At 31.0% G+C, this 22,601-nt stretch overlaps 1 protein-coding gene across 1 annotated transcript; it reads left to right on the top strand.

The window, feature by feature from the left end:
* Positions 1-1,897: 1,897 nt before the first annotated feature.
* LOC145306267 (serine/threonine-protein kinase pim-1-like) lies at positions 1,898-21,421 on the top strand. Its single transcript, XM_080148339.1, has 4 exons — positions 1,898-2,784; positions 2,915-3,069; positions 4,946-5,171; positions 18,449-21,421. Exons 1-4 carry the CDS (start codon positions 2,322-2,324, stop codon positions 18,955-18,957), a joined length of 1,353 nt encoding a protein of 450 aa, XP_080004465.1. The 5' UTR covers positions 1,898-2,321; the 3' UTR covers positions 18,958-21,421.
* The last annotated feature ends 1,180 nt before the right edge of the window (positions 21,422-22,601 follow it).

Here is a 22,601-nt window from a genome sequence, read left to right as displayed (position 1 = left end):
ATAAATCGGCCTGTTTTTTTTCCCTGCCCCCCATTCCCTCTACTCATTTGCCCCGTTTTAGCTCACTGATTAGTATAAGTATTACAAATCCGCCCCTCCCCCCTTTCTTTTATTTATTCGCACTCCCCTCCCCACCACTGCACCGGTGAGTTAAGTCATTCATCCACTTTTTTTTATTTTTCTCCGCTCAGGAATCTTCCCATTTGAATGGTGTGTGTGTGTGTGTGTGTATAAGTAAGAATCCTACACTTTAGTTTTCAGCTTTCCATCCCCCCACATCTGTTCATTTGATTCTCCCTCGCCCCCCCCCTCCCCCCTCCCCGGTATTTCCATCCATGTTCTGACAACAACAAGTCCTATTTCTCTTTTAATGCCTGCCCACCCCCTTCTTTTTTTTCAACCCCCATCACCGCAATTCATGTTTTACAGCCAAAGTCACTTTTGCAAAGTTGAGAATTAGAGCATTTTAGCAACACCAGAGAATTTAAGTTTGAATTTGTGATTAATTCTATTAATTTAACCAACAGGGGTGAATTCTTAAAGAAAACTTTTGCCCCACTAAAATCAGTTTGCCTCACTAAAATTTTAGTGAGGAAAAATAATCCCCTCTAAATTTTTAGTTTGCCTCACTGATTTTAGTGGGGCAAACTGATTTTAGTGGAGCAAAAGTTTTTTAAGAATTTACCTCAGGTCTTGTCCTCCATTAGAGAAAGTACAAACTTCAGAACAGAACAGAAAAATATTGGGCAAAATCCTATAAAATTTCTTTGGCTAACCTAGAAGTTTTTGTAAGTTAAGAAAATCCTAACTTATTGTCATGGGCTATCCTAGGAACTTTTCTATAAAATTTTATAGCAAGAATTTACTCACCTCTGAAACCCCTAAATTCACCTTTCTAAAAGTTTTTAAAAATAAAACATATTACACTCCTCAAACCTTTGAAATTCCCCATTTTTTATTCCTCAACATAAACTTAAAACATCCTGGATGGATAGTTTGTTTCACCCTTAACCTCTAGGAGGGTATTTTAGCCTAAGACTATCCTTGGACTATTAATAAACATCCCTAAAAGTTAAATATTAAAGAGCTATAGTGCAAGTTTACCCCCACCCCCCATTGCCAATATTTTCTTCTTTAAATATGTAGGCCATGAACAATGGTTCTCCATTAATCTTTGGATTTGGCGCCTTCCAACCCCTTACTTTCTTGAAACAACCTATATTTATTTTATTTCATACAAACAGCTTCAATATTTGTGTACAACTTAATTTTACCCACTTTGAAATTAAGTCTTGGAAATGGTGTCACATTGGCTCTACGCAGGTTTCTCCACACGCTTCATGTTCTTGCACATTCCTCTTGTTTTGATACTCTACGCAGTGTCGAAATTTTTCTTTCTTTAAACAGTCTATTACAAGTGTTTTGCATAAGCTGACTTTTAGAAGCTGTTTGATTTTATATAAATAGTAGTTTTAAGTATGTAATTTCGAAATTTATTTACTTCATAAGATTTTTTCCTAAGATAGGCCTAAAGTTAGCTTTTGTAACAAGTACATTGGCTAAAAAAATTACTTATCAGATTTAAGGTAAGAGAAAGGGGAGGGGAGGGAGGAATTAGGCATGTTTCTGCAAAAATATGCCTCTCCCTCCCCCCCCCCCCCCCCTCCTCTCTGATATCTCCCACATTTAGTTTATATAACGGAATAAGTCCTTAGCAGAGTATATGAGAGAAGACGTGGGCCGGGAAGCAAATTAAGAAATAGAGACGTGGGGATGAATCTTGAAGAGACGTGGGGGACGGATAGCGGAGTAAAAAGGGAGAGAGGGAGGGAGGGGAGGGTAGATTGTAGATATTTGTAGAGTAGAATGACTCCGCTACACACAGCAGAGAGTTGAGTTGACTTAGTTAAACACTGTACTTTCAGTCAATACCAACAACAATTTACAACAATTTTTCACCCCAATTTTAACACACATTTTTTTGACATTGCATAATAATACGGAAAAGTGTTTATTGACAAATCTCAAGTTACAGTGATATGTAATTGATAATTAAAAAGTTATAGATATAAATTTAGTTACATCTGGGCCTTTTTGTGGCCTTATAACTTAATGCGTCACTGATATTAAAGTGAAGTGAATTTTAGCACATATAAACATTATATATGTGTGCACATATATAGAATTAATACACATGTTATGTTAAACATTAATTCTTAAAAATTGCATCACGACGGCGGCGTGGTATACCTGGCGGCGGTAACGGCGGTGAAACCAGCCAGGGTTTGAGTCCCAGCCTGAATAGTGATTTCTATGAAAAAATGTGCACGACGACCCAATCTCTGTCGCACGTAGAAGGTTGTAATTGTCGTATGTCTGTGATTTGTCCAAATAAGTTGGACATGTCGGCGGCGGGAATAACGGCGGCAGGAAAACGCCTCAACCAAACAATAGTGAACGCCGTGGTGAACCAGACGGCAAGTGGATCGCCGCGCAGCGGCGGAACTACAGTTAACGGCGTTATTGTGACGGGCCAAAGCCACCATCGTGCACCAGCCGGTTCAGTGTCTCAGCACGGCGGCAGTCAAAACGCCGTGCTCACGCCGAGCACCCCGTTGTCCACGGGTGCCCATGGGACTGTTATAGGCTATCCCACGGTCATTTTTGAACGAGAGTATGGCGTTGGCGAGGTGATTGGCCAAGGCGGATTCGGCAAGGTCTATGCAGGTGTCCGTCGCCGGGATTCGCTGAGCGTGGCGATCAAGCACGTAGCTAAAAACAAGGAATGTACTTAAATTTTTTATAACAAAACTTATCTAACATTCAGCCTTTCTATACAAAGATTATGTATTTAAAGCCCAATTCCAAATAACCATATGCATTAACACAAAAATTTAAGTATCAACCTTACAGGTGACTGACTGGGCCTACGTGAACGGTCAGCGCGTGCCCATGGAGTTGAAGCTGCTCCTATCCGTCCAGGGTGTTTCCAATGTGATCAAGCTGCTAGACTTCTTTGAACGGCGGGATAGCTTCATCTATGTCCTAGAAAGGCCGTCTAAGAGCAAGGTATGTAGAATATTGGAGGGGTCTTGTCAAGTTTTAGATTTTCGTTAGTGTGTTCTGCTTATAAAAATCTATGCTTTTTATAAGGTCACATAATAGGTATACCAATTAGTTATGTGATTCTGCCTAATAAGAAAACACATTTAAAAATTTAATTTTCGCTTTGTAATATACAGTATAAATATGTAGTAATTTGACTACATGACGAAATCAATCTGAACGTTTTATTTCTTCAAAACATTATTCATATTAATTCCTTACAAGTAGCGCAGCTATACTTTAACTTATATATAATTGCCCGTCTGTCTGGGACTAAAAAAAGACTTTTTTGTTTATTGAATGATTACAAAAGGTAAAGTCAACATTAAGTTCCTTATCTTAGCTTGTTATTACTGCGCTTATTAAGCACAAAAAAATCCTGTTTTTTACGTTGATTCATAAAAATGTACAATTACATTTAGTAATATTTGCTTTTTCCTTTTGTGTTAAGTAAACAAATAATGAAACTAAATTAGTACAATTTTACTTTCACTATACAGAACTGTACAAAAATACGTTTTTTTGAGCTACAATTTATTAAATTTAAATGCATTTTATATCAAGACGTAGATTTAACTTAAAAATCATTTTTCTAAGGAAACAAAAATTTTATGAATAATCCAAAAATTTTCTGATTTAAATGAATTTCAAACTTGTTTAATAATGAATTAGATATCTTATTACGTATATATTTACGAATAAAAGATAAATATATAACGTATTAAAGTTATATAATTTTGTTACTATGGAATTTTAAAGCGTTTAAGGAATAGGACAATGGGAAATAAATTAACGACCCCCCCCCCCCCTTCATGAATTACCATTGTAAGATTCTTCTTTACTAGTTTGAAATATTGAGGGACGAAAGGGTTCTATATCTTCATTGCCCCACCCCCGCCCCCCCCCCCCCCGCTTCTTGAGTTATTTTTTCCAATCCTTATAATAAGGTTACAGGATGTTTGTCTGTTTGTACCGAAGGATCTCGCTAACTGCTTAATCGATCGGGTTCTCCTTAACAGGGTAGCTTCTCATAGTTCCCGGGAAGGTTTATAACTATTTTTAGGGAGGTTACCACGACCCTAAAACGAGAAATCAAAATATAAATCTAATTTTTTTTGCGTAGAGACTTCAACGCAATATAGACATGATTTCTCAAATTAGATACTTGAAATAAAAAAAACAAACATTTAAAGTGCCACTAGAGGCCTCTAGGGGGCGTAGCCGCTAGTTATGAATAATGGATTTTTAAAAAGTTATAATAAAATACCTTTTTATATTCAAACACTTTTCTGTAAATTTTTACTATCTATTTTCAAAAAATGAAAATGTCCTTATTATCATACTAGGGCCTCAAAAATCAGGGAGGAAGGGGAAATTGGGCTGTTTATTACACTGGTCCCCAACATTTTTATAATAACGTTTTCTTTTTCGTTGGCTTAATAAATTTGGGGACTTTTATTAAATTTTGATTCGTTGTTTCATTAAGTTGAGTGACCAAACGTTTCCACCACTAATTGTAATCTACATAAGGGGTTATCTTGTTTATTATCATTGAAGATTTGAACTAATTTATCAGCCATTGTGTTATCCCTTTAGAACCCTGTGCCTCAATAATATAAAACTGCGTCAAAGAAAAATGATGAAAGAACTTATATAATTGTTTTATTTACTTTATATGGCGTAAAAAATAATGAAAAGAAAATTTGTTTTAAAATCAAGGCGTGTCTGTCTGACTGTTTCTTAAACGTATTACTATATTAAACTTTACTACTTTTTCTCTTAAAGACAGTAACTTTATAGACTTAATTTTGTAATTTTTCAATAAAATTTTTATTTTTAGGACCTTTTCGAGTTCATCACGGAGCAGCGCGTTCTCGAAGAAGATTTGGCGCGCAAATTTTTCCGCCAGGTGATTGAGACGGTGCTGGCGTGCCACCGCCGCGGCGTCATCCACCGCGACATCAAGGACGAGAACCTGATTGTGGACCTGGCCACTGGCCAGCTCAAGCTCATCGATTTTGGATCCGGGGCAATCATCAAGGATGAACCATACACTGATTTTGACGGTAGGTTTTTTTTTGCTACATGTTTGCGTCTATGGACGAATGAGTTTTTCGACTCATATATCACAATGTTAAATCAGTCTTTTGTAGCTTAAAAAATACTCATTGTTTTTATAACATGTACAAAATATAATGTTTAATAGTGTCTAAAAAAGTTAATATATTCTGGGTTCAAATTTTAATATTTCAAAATTTTCAAAGGTCTCATTTTAAGCTAAATATACTGTCATAAAGACAGCTATTTTCACAATATATAGACATACAAGTATATATATATTTATATACATGTATATTTTTTACCTAAATATAGACCGTCAAATATTAATTTTAACTTAAGGAAAAAATGATTTTTAAATACCTATCACAGACAAAGTTTGAATATGATGTAAATAAATTACTTAGTTGTGTTAAAACGTTGGGTACCTCTATTAAATATTAATTGGTTGGGTCTAACTAGCAGTGTCCTGTCCATACTATAAATTCATAGAAATTGTTTATCATCATTTAGGGTATATACATCAATCTATCGTCCATAGTCTTATCCTTTTAGATCTCTGGCCTTTTGCATTTTTAAAAATAACCTATTCTAAAAACCACGCTAGTTAATTTCAGAATAATGTCCCCTTAATATCGTTATTATTTAAGACTTTGGCGGATTTTAGAGCTATCTAAAACCGCCCTATGACAGTAATATAACTGTATTTGGCTAGTTTGAAATCCTAATGTGATTTTTAAGCGAATCAGTTTTGAGACCTGGCTAGAATAGCCCTATTAAAAGTCATTACTGGCTTAAGCATAAAAGGCTTAAATATAGGGCTGGAAATAATGCCATGGCGTTTTTTACTTGCCAGTCAAAATAGGCATTTTCAAATAGCTGACAATATCTTAATTTAAAATAGAAGATTATTGTTATATACAGTTAAAAAAGCATTTTTCGCGCGGTTACATAATTCATTGAATATATAAATGTGTACAAATAATTTTAAGTGTTTTAATTGTTGTTTTCTGGTAACATTTTTAATTCTTTTTAAAATATTTTTAAGACTCTATAGTAAATAACTTTTTAGCCATTAAAAGCAATCTTTTTAAACCATACCTAAATTTAAAACATATAAGCAAAGAAAAAAGAATATTAGACATATTAAAAATTCATGATATTTACAATTGAGTTCTTAAAAATTAATTTATTGCTTTGCTAATTAGACGGTAATATATTTGACGAAAATTTGTAATTAATTATCAAAAAATCTTCAAAATAAAACAGAAAAAATCGTCCAAAATATGAAAAAAAATATTTGATATAAAATGACTTATAATTATATAGACATTAAGTACATAGATAATTATCTTAATACATATATAAATTATGGTAATTAATATTTATTTCAACACCTTATACTAATATTCATTAATTTATATGACTATTTAATTGATATTTTATATGTAATTAACTTGATATAAATTTTTACCCCTAATTTTTACAATTTTAACATCTGGAAATTGACCTAATTACCAAATTGATTTAAACATAACTTCATAGCTCTAAAACTTCACCTTACAAATACACCCCTTTCTACCCCCCCCCCCCCCCCCCCCGGTAAAAATAAAATCCTCTAACGTCTAATCCCTGCATCCCTGCATATAAGTCAGAGAGAGAGAGTGAAGGGGGGTCGTTGACTTTATTAAATTTGTCCTTGAAGAATTTTTAAAATGTTTACTTTATAATCCCCCCCCCCCTTTTTTAGTGTCCTTACTTATTTCCCCTTTTCAATAGCGCATCTACTCTTTAACTAATGCATAGCGGTACGTCCAACTCTCTGGCAGTAAACTTCATGCATATTATCTTGCTAATTGACCGATTTTTCTTAGTCTAATGATTAATTGCCCTTAATTAAGTTGGCTCTAACCAACAACATATTTTTTTTCTTCAAATTTTTATTTTATCCTTGAGGAAAAATTAACTTTTCTGTCCTTCTGTTCTTTCTAATTATGATCTTGGCAAATTATTGCTGCGCTTATTTTGGCCATGGTAGTTCTTGTTAATAAATCCTATCACTAGGCTTTAAATTTTTAATGTTTAAGCATCTTTTATTTTCTTTCATTTTACTTGATAATAAAATAGAGAAAAGAATGAAAAAGAGATAGAATTGGAGAGGGAGGAGAGAAAGAGAGAGTGAGGGAGGAGAGTGAGAAAGAGAGAGAGAGAAGCGAAACATAACTGCGTAATAAGGCACACAAACACACACACAGTAAGAAGGGAGAGAGAGTAAATAAAAGGTGTGGGTGAACATGCTCTTACACACACGCACACACACACACAACTACTCCAAACACACATGCTTTGAAATAGGCCTTGAATTTAGCCTTGGTAACACACACACACACACCACACACACATTTCCCCAGCCTCCCCTCCCCCTCCTGTCTTACATTACAAGCAAAACTACAGTTGGGAACGTGAAAAGGGGGTTAATTCGCACATTTTTTTGCGTGCGTGTGGAACCGGTGTTTTTAAAAGCTTCTCAATTGAAGTCTGTACGTTCTGATATTGCTTGTAGAAGCGAAGCTATACTAGAATTAACCCTTTTGTATAGTCTGTCTACCATTGGAGTTATCCATATGAAAGCTTCATTTAGTTCCTTAGAGGTTTTATGCTATTAATATTGCTTTTAAATCTTAGATTAGGGTTTAAGCTATTTCTCATCCACCTCCTCTCTAGATTCATGTGGAGCAGCCGCTAGTTATTAATTCAACTACAAATAAAAATATTTTGGAAAGCCCTAACTGAAACATGCCTTTTGACATATAGCATGAAGGGGATGCTCTACCTATCTATCTACCTATCCTTTTTGTAATACAAGGGGATGCTGATTTTTTTCTCGTGGGCCTTCCCTTTAAATGCGTATTTTTTTACCACCCCGTTTTTTTAAAAGCTTCGTTCAAACCACCCTTGCCCCCCCCCCCCTGCACCTACCTAACAGTGCCCCCTGTTCCTAAACACGCCCCCTCTTCCGTTAAGTTCATTCATTTAATACGTAGGGACGTATTTTTTGGCGTCCGTGTAAAACAACTTTTTTCCCTTTAAAAAATTGCTTAAAGTTGATCAGCTACTCTTTAACTTTAAAAAGTATTCAACATATAACTAATTACATAAATATTATTTTTTGGAGGATATTTAAAATATGATAAACATAAATATAACTATTTCAAATGAACAAACTGTTTAGTATTTATATGAAAGCATTTTCATATAATTAACTTATTTTATTTGACATCATATTTTAAATTATTTTCATTCAGTTTTTATAATTAAAAGATTATTTTAAGTACATAATTACATGGAAGGATATCGGACTGTAATTTACATTGGTAACCAAACTTTTGTGACTAAATTTTTCTGTTGGTTTACAAACTTTGGGTACTTTTATTAAGTTTTGATAGTTTTGTTCCAAACTTGTAATGTCTAAACGTTTCAACCAATTAATTTAATCTACAAAAGTGGTAATTTTGTTTAATCATTTATGGAAGTATGCCAACTTAACTTCCATTGGCTTAAAAAAACTGACATAAAAAACAAATTTTCTTAATTTTTTTGTTCTTGTTTCTATTTATTTAAATCCCTCCCTTCATTCATTTAAAATAATAAAATGAATAAAAAAAAATAATTATTTTTGCAGTTTTTATTTTACTTTGTATTTAGTTTTACAATCTTTTAATTGTCGTTTGTTAAACTTATTTTTAAGGTTATTTTTATATAAGTAGCGCAGCTACTTTATATTAAGTCTGTACGTCATTTCAATACAAAATAGACTAAAAATTATGCTCAAGTATGATAAACACATTATGTCATTTGTTGGCTTAAAAACATTGTTGACTTTTATTAAATCATGAGTAGTCTTTCAAAGTTTAGGTGTCTAAACATTTCTACCGATGACTCTTAACTATAAAAAAGGGTAATTTTGTTTAATAAAATTGAGGATGGATATCAACTTGTCGTATATTGTCTTATACCTAAAGATTCCTAGAATAAGTTTAACACTTTTCAAAGATTTCAACTTTAACAAAAACTTTTTTTAGCTGCGTTAATTATGATTATATTTGTACTAGTTTTAAGAAAATTTGATATTTTTGTTTTTACTTAAAAGATTGAATAAGATTTACAATGCTATACAACACCAATTAAGATAAATAAAATTAACCCTTGTGTAGATTAAAATTATGAGAGGAAAAGTTTGAATACTTCTATTCTGTACTAACCAATCATGATATATGAAAAGTATCTAAAATAAGATTTTAATTTACAGTCCAATGTCCCCTCTATCCCAGTATATTTTTTACAAAAAGTTTTATCTTTTTTACTTATGTAATAACTAGTGGCTTCGCCCCTAGCCTCTAGGGGCTTTGCCCCAAGAGGTAATAATAAAAAATAAGTACCACTGGAGATGCCACAACTAATTTCAAATAATTTTTTAAAAAGTGGGGAGATTTTTTCAATTTTTAGGGGGTTTGGGGTGTCACATTTCCCAAGAAAATAGCCTAAAACCACCACCGGATCAGTAGTTATATTCCCTGAAGAGTAGAATCCAATCGGTTCAGTGGTTACCGAGATCATAAGGGACGGAGACAGACAGACGGACGGACTGACAGACATCAAGCTACTTTGTATTATAGATAAAAAAAAGTTTTAACTTTTTTACTTATATAATAATAAACAAAAAGTATATTTTCCATAAAAGCAAAGCATCAGAAAATTATTAATTTTTTTTAATGGCTATATTTTAAAACATACACTTAACTTTCAAGTTAAACTTTATCAAATTGTAATAAGATGGTTTAAGGCTATTATTATTCTTTTTTCAAGTAACCATTAGGTGTTAAGTTTTCTGTAAAAAAACAGCAATTCTTATGCTCCAAATTTGCCTAAATTGACGTACGAAATTTGTTAATTATAGAACCGCAATTAATAATGAATGGAAACTATGTTCGTAATAAATCATATCAGCACTTTCATTTTTCATTATCTCCCCTCATTTTTTTCACACTGTTTGTTTTTATATAACGGTGTGCGTTAAAGATAGCCAAAAAAAGGTTTTAGTGCTTTTTTAAGTCACGAAACCTCTAGCCTTAGGGGCTCTACACATACGGATACCCTCCGGAGCTAGTTTAACATTTACTGTACCTAACCTAACCAAATTTATCTTTTATGTCAACTATGGACTAAGTGGTTGATTTGAACAATATTGCCTTAAATTAAAGTTGTCATAGTCGACATATTCTCGATTTTGCCTACGTTGAAATTAAGCATCATAATACTAAAAGTTATTCTCAAAATGAATAGACTTTAATTTAAAACAATAAACATGTTCCAGTTACGTCATATTTTTCTTTCCCGAAAAAGGGAAGGGGGAAAGAAAAAAAAGGGAAGGGGGGAAGAAAAAAGAGATGGGAGAAAAGGGGTTTTTCCCCATCTCTTTTGAAGAGATTTTCTTCCCCCCTTCCCTTTTTCGGGAAAGAAAAATATGACGTAACTGGAACATGTTCCGCAAAAGTTATACAAAATTGGGACAGTTTCCATGGTGTCAAAAAAATTATTCGCTTTTATTGGACGTGTTTTTTTTTCTAGAAAAAAAAATAAACATTTTTTATATAACACTGTTGTAATTACTTCATTACTTAAAAGATTTATTAACAACAATATAAAAGTCATATCCGACTTTTTAAAAGCGAAGCTTTTCTATAATTAGGGTCGGTCCGTACGTCCGTCCGTCCGTCCGAGATAGATAGCTTTTATTCGTTAATTTAGGCAGGTTAGAATTGTCCTATCGATTTCAAACTTTGCATGATGATTCCTGTAGTAGTTAGGTACGAGTTAGAAAGCATAGCAACTCTATAATCATTACCAGAATGTCCGTACGTCCATTTTAAACATGTTGATTTTTCTACTTTTTTAAAAACAAATTTTCAAGTGTTCTAATTATCCGTTTGATCTGATTTTTGGTATATTGATTCCTGGGACAACAAAGAACAATATTATAAGCGAAACAACTCTATAATCAAGTCCAAAAATGTAAGTATGTCCATAAACATTATCCTGCTTCAAGCAGTTTTTCAACATATTTACTTACAATTTTGCTTCGACTCTTATACTTTTAAATTCTGATTATTCAGTTCAGATACTATACAAGTGTTAATGTCCGTTTGTCCTACCGTTTCAGTGCTTCGCTTTTATGGATGTTGTCATCCTTGTTTATGAAAGTATCTACGTAGATCTTAAGGAATAGGACAATGACGATAAATTAAATTAATGTACAATTCCGATTATGATAAACATTATAAGATAAGAATTATTGATTAGAGAGTTTGGACATTCCTGGTTTAAATTAAATTTACTTAGTTTAAGATTAAATAAATTTACCTAACGAATAAGAGAATATAAATAAATCTGGCTACCCGTATAATTTACATTACAATGTTCCCTCCCTCCCTGTTTTTATCACCAAAAATAAAATGTCCATTTTTTTCTAATTTCATACCACTGTGTTCTGATATATAGTAGGTGTTAATTTCTTAATTACTTTATTAATTTTTTCCCACAAAAAATGCTTTAAACCATGCAAGCTTAAAAAAAGTATTTTTAGAAATAGAATGAAAAGTATATCAAGACTGAAAACGATTCAAATTGTTAGAATAGTTATTTGCAGCATGGACAGTTTTCTGCAGTTAGTAAAATTTAAATATTAAGATTAATTCCAATTTTGTTAATTTGCCCCAAAACAAAAATTGCAATAAAACTAATGCGTATTAAATTTTGGCAGAGAATTTTCTTCATTCTCCCTGTTAAATATTTTAATATTTTTCAATCAAAAGTTTTTTTATCTGTTTTTGAACATAATTGCTCTCATTTGTGCTTTTTTATTTGCATAAAAACTGCCATAAACCATAAAATACAAAAACATGTAAAAAAAACGCTAGCAATTATGCTTCAGCTAATGATAAAAACCTTTTTCTTTAGTTTTCCTTATCTAAAAGAGATAAACAGATAGAAAGATAGATAGTGTGAGCTAGATAGATATTAAAATATGTTCTTATGACTTTGCATATTATAATGTGTGTTGCTCAGTGTTTTTCTAAATCAGCCAACAACAAAAAATTAGCGCGGCAAGCACATGCTTGATTTTATATCTTAAAGTTAACAGTAAATTAAAATACAGTAACAAGGGAGAAAATCTTAACGCATACTTACAAATTTAGCAGATGTATCTTGTGCTTTTTGGAAAAATTTTAAACGGTTTTAAAGAAACATTTTACTATTTTGTTCTGCAGAGTTTAGGAATTTCAGGGAGGGAAAAGACAATGGTATTTGAATTGATCCACAACTCTTTCATCCCCCAATATAAACCAGTTACCTAAGGCGAAGAAGACAACGAAGAATTGGAGGAAAAAAAACAAATCATCCTCCATTGTGTAATCCCTGTATCCTAAGACTGAAGTCAGACAAATTGACTCGCATCAGTAAATCGAGAATTAACCAACGGAGATAGTTTGTTAAAATATACTCAATTCTGCACTAGCTAGCCGCAACAACAACAAAATGCAGATTATATTGACATTTCTTAAACACTTTAAAGAATTATAAAACATTAGATTTAAGACTAAAGATTCTTATTATCTAGGGAGGGAGGGGACATTGGACTGTAAATTATATGAACTGGTACTCAAAGTTTAATATATACATATATTATCTCATTCGTTGGTTAAAAAACTTCATTGAATCTTGATTGGTCAGTTAACTACCCTTTATATTTTACAAAACTCTTTCAACAAAATATTTCTATTTATTTGCATTTTTGTTATTTTGCGAATATGTTGGTATATTCTGTTGAAGGGGAAAAACACCATTAGTAGTTTTGTATTATTTTCCTTCTAGTCAAAATGAAAGGGGGGTAGGTTGACAAAAGAAAAAAAAATTATCGTAATTAGCAAAAAACAAAATACTAGGTATACAAAAAAATACTATATTTTGTTTCAATTATGATCATTTTCATAAGGCCAAAATCATAATATTTTTGATCTAATATCCCTTTTATTAGGTCAAAGTAATAATAATAATAATAATAATGTTTATTTGGTGCTGCCAGGTACCCCCCAGCTTAGGAGATAGCACATACAATACTCTAAATTGCTGCTATCTATCGACAATTTAGAGTTTACATTATGATGTTTAATCTCATACAAAAAAAAATAAAATAATATTGACTAAGAGTTTAATTATTAACGTAGTATAAATTGGTTGAAAAGAAGGAAAATTTTCAGGATATGCACCAGTAGCTACAGGAGTACTATCTTGACCAAAATGGGGATAGTGTATTTGATTCCTGAAGCCCCTTTTTAGGAAATACGAAAAGAAATAAAAAGAATATGAAACATATTAAATGTGAAAGGGAAAATTGAAACTTTAATTTAGTTAAATTGAGTTGTAAGGATGGTAAAAAAAGAGAAAAAAAAACACAAATAAACATTTATATTATGTAAGAGAAATCAGTAAATAATAAGAAAGATGAAAAAAAAATAGATAAAGGAACTTAGAGAAAAACAAAACAAAATAAATCAAGTATAAAAGCAAAGAGAATAAAAAAGGAAAAATATTAAGATAGATCATTGTTGTATATAATTTTAATACCATATTTTAAATTTTAAAATATCATTGAAGATTAATAAGTAAAGTTTTTATTTAAAAAAGAAAGGAGAAAGAAAAAAAAACATGAAAAGGATAAAAAAGCAATAATTCTAGTAATTGTCATTATGTTATTTTAAAAAAAAAATAATAGATGTTTCTCATTTCAAAATAATATCTTTTTATAGAATGCCACTTTGATCTTTGCCCTATATTCAACCCTGCCCTACCCTCCCCGCCAAAGGACAATCAGCAATCAAAAGCTTTTTGTAAATCACAAAAGACTCCAACTGTATACTTTTTATCATTACTATTCTTTACAATTTCATTTATTAGATGAAAAATGGGCTGTATGGTTGACTTTTTTTTCTGAAAGCCATATTGATGTTTGTAAATAAGGTTATTTTCATCAAGATATGCAGTAAGTTTATTTGCAACTATTTTTTCAAGGATTTTTGAGAAGATTGGTAAAAGACTTATTGGTCTATAATTAGACATGTTACTTAATAGATCAGATTCTTTTGTTTTAAGTTTAAAAATTGGCAAAACTTTGGCTATTTTGAGCTCATTTGGAATGTTGCCTGACTGTAAGGATAAATTTATAATGTGAGTGAGAGGAATAGCAATATTCTCAATGATTTTTTTCATAAGTTTATTAGAAACACCTAGCATGTCTTGGCTTGATTTAGACTCTAGACCATTTACAATTGTTACTATATCTTTAGGCTGAATATGAGAGAATGAAAAAATGGAGTTAGATTCAGTGGTATAATAAGTGCAGTCTCTATTTGATGGATTTATTTTAGATGTAATATCATCTGCAATGGTTGTAAAAAATTCATTGAATTTGTTAGAAATATCTTTCCCCTCCTTATAGTAAACACCATCACTAAAAATTTCAGTTATGACTGAAGTTTTGTCACTGTGCTTCCTTATTGCTTCCCTTAAAATTGACCATGTTTTTCTCAGATCATTTTTATTTTCTTCAAAAGATTTTTGAAAATACAATTTTTTCCCTGTTTTAATTGCTTTATTATAGCATTTTCTATATTCATTGTATTTAGAAATGTTTTCTTGAGTTGGTTCTCTAAGTTTAGTGTCATATAGCTCAAATTTTGTCTTTCTAGACTTAAGCAAAGCATTTGTCATAAAAGGTTCAACTTTATGAATATTTTTATTTAGTTTAACTTTTTTAAATGGGAAATGTTTTGAGTATGACTCATTAAAAATACTATAAAATTTATTATATGCATCTTGAGCACTGTAATTATTAGACACTGAACTCCAATCAGCATTTAACATATCTTGTTTAAAGGAGGAAATATTTTCCTCACTAAAATTTTGAGTTTGAATAAAAACAGGACCAGACTCCTTAACTTTGTCAAGAATAATAGTGCAAGTAGGGAAATGATCAGAAATATCTGCTGAAATAATAAATGACTCAAATTTATTTTTATTATCATTGGTATAAATATGATCTATGAGAGTAGCGCTTGTATGAGTGATCCTAGTTGGCAATGAGATTAATTCTAAGAAACCATTTGCAAAGCTGTTTTCAAGTAGTGATCTAGTTTTATCATGTTGTTCAAATTTTAATAAATCAAAATTTAAATCCCCAATAATATAAGAAGGGTATCTGCGGCTATTTAGATCTGCTTGTAATTCAGAGAACAAGTTGATAAACCTGTCTAATTGCTCACTTTCTGTTAGATTAGGATGTTTACAATTTGATCTATAGACATTAGATAGAAATATTTTATCATTTTTCCCAATACTAATCTCTAAGGTTAAACTTTCAATTATTTTTTCTTCAAATCTAGATAAAGCTTTTATTTCTTTGAAAACAATACCTTTTTTTATATAAATACCAACCCCTCCGCCATTAGATTCAGATCGACATTTGTATATAAAATCATACCCCTTTAGTTTAACATAATCATCATTTTTTATATTCCAAATTTCCCCTAAGCATATAATGTCAAGATAACAACCTTGCCTTAAGAATTCATCAATAAATTCCTGGAAATCAATAAATTTAGATTGAAGGCTTTGAATATTCAGACCTATAATTCCCAATAGCTTAATCAAAACATTTATATACATTAATATTAATATATTTTAGCGAAGCTATTCTATTAATACAGTCTGTATGTCCTTCACAACAAGTACAAGTTATATAAGTATTAAGTTAAGAATAACATGCATACAATTAAATGAGTTATATATGTTTATATTTTTTAATGTACAGCTACGCTAATTTTGACATAAATCTACTTGTTTATCTGTTTATTCTGTCAATTAAGTATACAAAGTAATTAATCAAAAACGTAGTTAGTTAGGTTTGTACTTATGTAATTGATAAAATCGTCCTCTTTATTTAAAACTTATTACTTATCATCTAATTTTAAAGTTTTTATAAGTAAGGTTTCTGCAAATATTTTTTTTTGCACATTCGGTAGAAAAATGGCAAGTGCGATTGTGTGTGTGTGTGTTATTGTGTATTGTTAATATGTATGTCAATAAATGAGCTATTAGAAATAGATAGATCATTATTTTTAAATGACTATACGTATCAAAATAAATACAAATTTTGAATTATAAGATTTCTTTTAAAGATGAATAAAAAGCCTCTATTTGTATTATCAAAAATCTTATTTCACTTTTGCATCAATTCTATGATTAATCCTCTAATTGTATACCTTTATTACGGCATTAAAATGAATGAATCCACCCTCTAAATCTTCACCCCTTTTTTGCCTCCCCCAAGTAAGTAACCTACATGTATATAATCACAGTTCGAGGATAGAGGTTTCTAAAAGTCAAATTCTAAGCAGCGCAGCTACTCTATAATGAAGTAATATCGGTACGTCTGCATCTTAAAGGTCTGTAACTCCTTTATGAACATAAACATCTGTGCCATAGAATACAGCTTATACCATCAACGAAATTAATTCGGAAAAAATCACGAAACCTATACGTGATTTTCAGCTGTTGGTGGGGGGCAACACATAGTAGAATTGACGACCTTTTTATCTGCCCCCACAAATATTATTTTAGTTTTATTTCGCTTGTTGGTTATACCTTATTCTTGCATAGAATATAATAAACCTACTAATATGTAATAAAAAACTATAACACATGCCTTTTTTTTGTATAAAAACAGGCAGAATTATATATTTTTTATTATCTTTAAGTATCTTATACTTTGTTTCTTAGTATTATGAAGATTATTAAGGAAATAATAATCGTTACAAAGAATATTATGACCATAAGTAGCGCAGCAATAACAATAAAAATAATAGATAGATGAGGCATTTACTTAGTAAATATGCCATTTTTAGCTTATACATAACTAGCGGCTACGCCCCTAGAGGCCTCTAGTGGCACTTTAATTTTTCTTCTCTAAGATACCTCTTCATGTTGCATTCGTTTTTAATTTCTCTTGGGAGGGTGGTGGTACCCTCCCCCAAAATAGTTTTAAACCTTCCTGGGACCTATGAGAAGCTACCCTGTTAAGGAGAACCCGATCGGTTCAGTGGTTAGCGAGATCCATCGGTACAAACACACACACAAACATCCTGTTACTTTCTTATAAGGATTGTGAAAATCCACAAATAAACAAGGGAGTTATTGTAATATTACATAGCCACTAACGTCAAACAGACATTTCCTTTATGAAGTGTAGCTTTGCTACAAAAGAAAAACATACAAATATTCATTCAAAATAAGAATAAGAACTAAGGGAACAGGGAAAAAGAGAGTAAAAAATCTGAAATGGGGTAGCAAAAAGGGTTATGTGCAGAAAAAAAGGGGGAAGGAGAATAAATGTAGGATATTTAATATTGTGATTCAAATTTGCAAGGTTTCTTTAACTCAGATAGATAGATAGATACCTAGATAGAGAGTTTGCTAAATATCTTACCCTCCCTTATTTTTGCAAACTATCTCCCCCCCCCCTCTCTCTCTTACTTTTGCTCTCATGTCTTCTTACTGCAAAACATTGTTAAATGTGTGCGAATTTGTGTGTGTTTGTGTGTTACACAAAATTTGCACATGTTTTTGCAAACACACACACTCGAATACTTACATACACTTATGTAAAGCTTAACATCTTGTGCGTGCATATTAAAGGACCCATGGATTTAGATCAGGTTGAATTACCAAAAAAAACTACCAATCTTGTTTTTCCTTATCCTTACAATGAGATTTCATCATTTGAAAAAAGTGTCTAAAATTACATGGTCAGGTTTTTTTATACTATTTTTCAAAATCCATGGACCCTCTGGTGCATTAGTTTAGAAGGATGTGTACTTTGAAAATATTTTTTCATATTTAATATTGTTCAAAGAATCAAAATTTATCTATCTTATGATTTGAGCCAACTATACCTACTTGTCTTGCTATCTATCTATCTTTATACCTAAATTACTTCTTGGTTTTAAATAAAATAGCCTTAAACCATCCTATTTGAGCGTTCCTAAAATGAAGAATTCAACCGGTTCAGTTCAACTGGACAAACAAACAAATAATCTTACTTTATATAATGGGATATAAATATATTTATATTGTCCTGCTGCTTCTTTTTCTTATAATTTTCATTTTTCAGGAACCCGTGTGTACGCACCTCCTGAGTGGATCACCTGCAAGCGCTACCTGGGTGGCCCTGCTACCGTCTGGTCCCTCGGCATCCTTCTCTTCGACATGGTCCAGGGCGACATCCCCTTCGAGAAGGACGAGCAGATTGTGTTGGCTCGACTCGACTTCCGCCGCAGTTTGTCTGACTCCTGCCGCGATCTGATCCAGTCTTGCCTGCGGATGCGACCCCAGGATAGGATCCACCTGGAGGATATTCTTAGCCATCCCTGGTTGCTCAATGTCGGTGGTGGGTCAACAACAAATTCCACCTCCCAATCGTCCAACAGCCACAACAACTCTAGTTTGCTCCATCAGCCGCCGCAGCAGTCGTCAACCGCTTCCACGCCCAGCGGCGAGATGCGCGTCGATTCTGGCGGCGATAACAATACGCCCCTGGTGGGCCTGCCACATACGAATATCCAAATCAATCAATCAAGCGCCTCAACATCTAAAAGACATTATGATATGGATATGAATTAGTAAAAAAAAAGAAGAAAAAACTAGAATTAATATAACTCCATATAAATTAAAGCTACAGATGTACCGAATATTATACATACACATATAAAGTATAACCCAAAAATAAATGAACTTATTTCAAGCTAAATAAATCTAGTTTCTACATTTAAATAAAAAGGGTAGAATTTTCTATGTTGGGTCATCATTTTTACATTGTCCTAAACTAGCAAAAAATAGTCAAGCGATTAACAATGAAAAAATCCTAACCCGATTTAGAGAATTTTACCCCAACATAATTAATATGGTAGTAAAAAAAAACGACATAAAGTGATATTTTTAGTAACAAAATTTAGTTGCAATAGAAATGAAAACTGTAATTGTAAAAGTCCATGTAAATTATTAAACAAATGTGATCATAGGGAAACATTTTTGAATATGCAATTTCTAGATATTTCAAATAATTATTAATACTATGAATATTATATGATTCTAATAGTCAATTTGAAAAATATTTTGGCCTCGAAATACGGGCTCACCAGCCAATAATTTGCTGTCAATTTAGTGGCTCTGCTGAACCCTAATGTAAATTTTAAAGAAAATTAATTTCTAAAATAATTTTTTAATATAAGAATGATCTAATAAAAAGAGTCAACGCTTTTAAACAAACATTTTATAAAAATAATTACCTATTAACTGCCTTTTTTATATACTAAGGGTAATTTTTTTCTTAATTGATCTCATATTTTTTTAAGCCCACTATAAAAAAAAACGAGGGGATCTGGAATCCCCCCCCCCCCCCATGAACCTAACCCTACCCCTGAATATCTTAGCTGCTATTTGATGTATAGCATTGATAATATATTATGTTAAATCCCGGTGATTTTCTAGTTATTTTATTTTTTATTTTTATCATTGTATAATTTTTTTTATATTTTAACCCTTTTTGAAACTACAACATATATATCTTCAACTATAAGTCTAAAACTTTTTAAATGACATTTTAAAAATCTTTTTTTAATTTAGCTTTTTAAACTTTTAAAGTGATTTTGAAAAATTGTAAATATTTTAATTTAAAAAAATGAGTAGCATTCCTGTAATAGACAAGTGGCAGCCTGTAAAAATCCCCTTTTTCATAATTCTATTAATTTTTCTTCAAAAGTATACTTAAGCTTTTTAGGGTGGCTCTTAACCAGGCTTAACCTAACCTAATACAATCACACAATTTTTTTTAGCCAAATATGAAAAAAAATAATTTAAGGGAGGGGGTGTATGTGCTCCACTTTTAATCACAGGGAAACTGCCAGAAATGAAACTAAACCTATTGAGCTTTTTAATTTGATAAAATTTACTAAAAGCATTATAAAAAATAGAAAATTTATAATCAATTGTGACTTGTCCTATCAATTGTACATATATTTTTAATTTTAATCTCTCTTGTTTTTTTTAATAATTAAATCAATTTTTTTGAACTTGTTGACCAAGAATTCTAATCAACCAATCCTAAATAACATAAAAGGACCCAAAAATAAACTTTTCCATTTCATTATTGGGCGTTTTTAAAAAGAAATAAATTTTCTTTTGTAAAAAAATAGTCCATGAATGTAAATTTTAAAACAATCACCAAAATGAAAAAAGGGTATTTCTAAACTAATAAAAAAAATACTTAATTATAATGTGCTTACCAATTAATAGTAAAATTCTCTAAAAATTTGTATTTATGTTATTTTAATTTGTTTTAATTATTTATAATTTGTCTGTTTTTGTCATTAATTTAAACACATTTCTGTCAGATAATAAATTAGTTTATTATAATAATTTAATTATAGTTTAACATACCATTTTTTCTTTATAAAACATTAAGTTTCATAACTTTTAAAACTTTTCTGTGCGCTTCGCGCACATCACTGGCAAATCCTTGTGAACGCACCAATTTAAAATTTTAAAAAAATTTCTAAAGAAGTGGTATGTTGATAAAAATACATTAATTGTAAATATTTAATAGAAAAAAACCTTTCCTAACCATTTTTAGAATAATTATCATTAATATTGTAATATTTATAATTTTGATTTTTTGTTCTTTTATTTTTATCAATTGTTTGATCTTTTCACCAAAATTTTTGTAAAAATTTTAGAAAAATAAAAAAAAACTAATGTTAACCTAACATTAGTTATAATAAAAATTGTAAAAAAAAATGTTTTTGAGAATAAAAAAACAGAAATAAAAAACAACTGGCTATGTTAGTCTCAGTTAAAAAAATGACCTTTTTATATTAAAATGTGACCTGAAGAAAACGTGAAAAATCATAAAGTAAAATGTGTGAGATTTTTTAAAAATTGGATTTTTTCAATAGAAAAAAAATGTTTTTAAAACCCCATGAAAGGTTTTTCAAAAATTAATTCATATCTTTTACTTTATAGATTGTTCTAGAATGTTAATAATATTATTAGTAAATAATAAATATAAAAAATAAATCAAAGACTTTTTTCCTATTCTTATGAGTTATAAAGAACAAGGATGATAACATCCATAAAAGCGAAAATAAACAAGTCAGAACATTGGTCAATTTAATCTAATAAATTAAAAAATAAAGCCTGAATTAAAAATGCTTAATTCCAAACTTTTGATACAGAAGTAGTAACTTAATTTTAGAAAAGCTTCACTTATAATAAGGAACCTATTTGTTATAGGAATCTCTATTTTTGGTAATGATTATAGAATTGCTACGCTGTCAAGATTTGTAGAGGTAGCCACATTCCAACATGACTCAATATAAAACAAGGATGACAACATCCATAAAAGCGAAGCTCTTAAACGGTAGGACAAACGGACATTAACACTTGTATGGTGTCAGAACGGAATAATAAAAATATAGTATAAGAGTCGAAGAAAAATTGTAGGTAAATTTGTTGAAAAACTTCTTAATACAGGATAATGTTTATTAAGTTTATGGACATACTTACATTTTTAGGATTTGATTATAGAGTTGCTTCGCTTAAAATATTGTTCTTTGTTGTCCCAGGAATCAATATACCAAAAATCAGATCAAACGGATAATTAGATCACATAAAAATTTGCTGTTAAAAAATTAGAAAAATCAACATGTTTAAAATGGACGTACGGACATTCTGGTAATGATTATAGAGTTGCTACGCTTTCTAAATCGTACCTAACTACTACAGGAATTATCATGCAAAGTTTGAAATCGATAGGATAATTCTAACATGTCTAAATTAACGAAAAAAGCTATCCGGACGTACGGACGGACCGACCCTAATTATAGAAAAGCCTCGCTTTTAATAAGAGCTATCCATTACGAACAGACGGATATTTTGCGTAGCCGGACTACTAAAATGAATCACTGAAATGTTAGGTTTATTTCTTAGGAAAGTGGCCCTTAATATAAAATAGCCTAAAACCTACCAACATTAAGCAAAACAAAACTTCCGTTTGCGTAGACAAACATTCACACATTCAACTTACTGCACTAGTTTGCCTAATCTTCGTATGCATCCCTATTCTAAAAATCATACAAACTTTCCGGTAATGGCACTAGAGTTTCTACACTATCTATAGCTTGTACCAAACAGCCACAGGAATCATCATGTAAAATTTGAAATCGACAGGACAAATATACATAAATTTCAGACCTCGGTAACAGACGTAA

Source organism: Acartia tonsa, chromosome 14, assembly GCF_053477335.1.
Source record: "Acartia tonsa isolate MP-2025a chromosome 14, ASM5347733v1, whole genome shotgun sequence".
Lineage (NCBI taxonomy): Eukaryota > Metazoa > Arthropoda > Copepoda > Calanoida > Acartiidae > Acartia > Acartia tonsa.
This window is presented reverse-complemented; position numbering and strand designations above follow the sequence as displayed.

Coding starts and splice junctions, on each gene's coding strand:
- LOC145306267 (XM_080148339.1), top strand. CDS start 2,322: ATGTGCACGACGACCCAATCTCTGTCGCACGTAGAAGGTTGTAATTGT. Junction 2,785..2,914: donor GCACGTAGCTAAAAACAAGG/AATGTACTTAAA, acceptor CAACCTTACAGG/TGACTGACTGGGCCTACGTG. Junction 5,172..18,448: donor ACCATACACTGATTTTGACG/GTAGGTTTTTTT, acceptor TTCATTTTTCAG/GAACCCGTGTGTACGCACCT.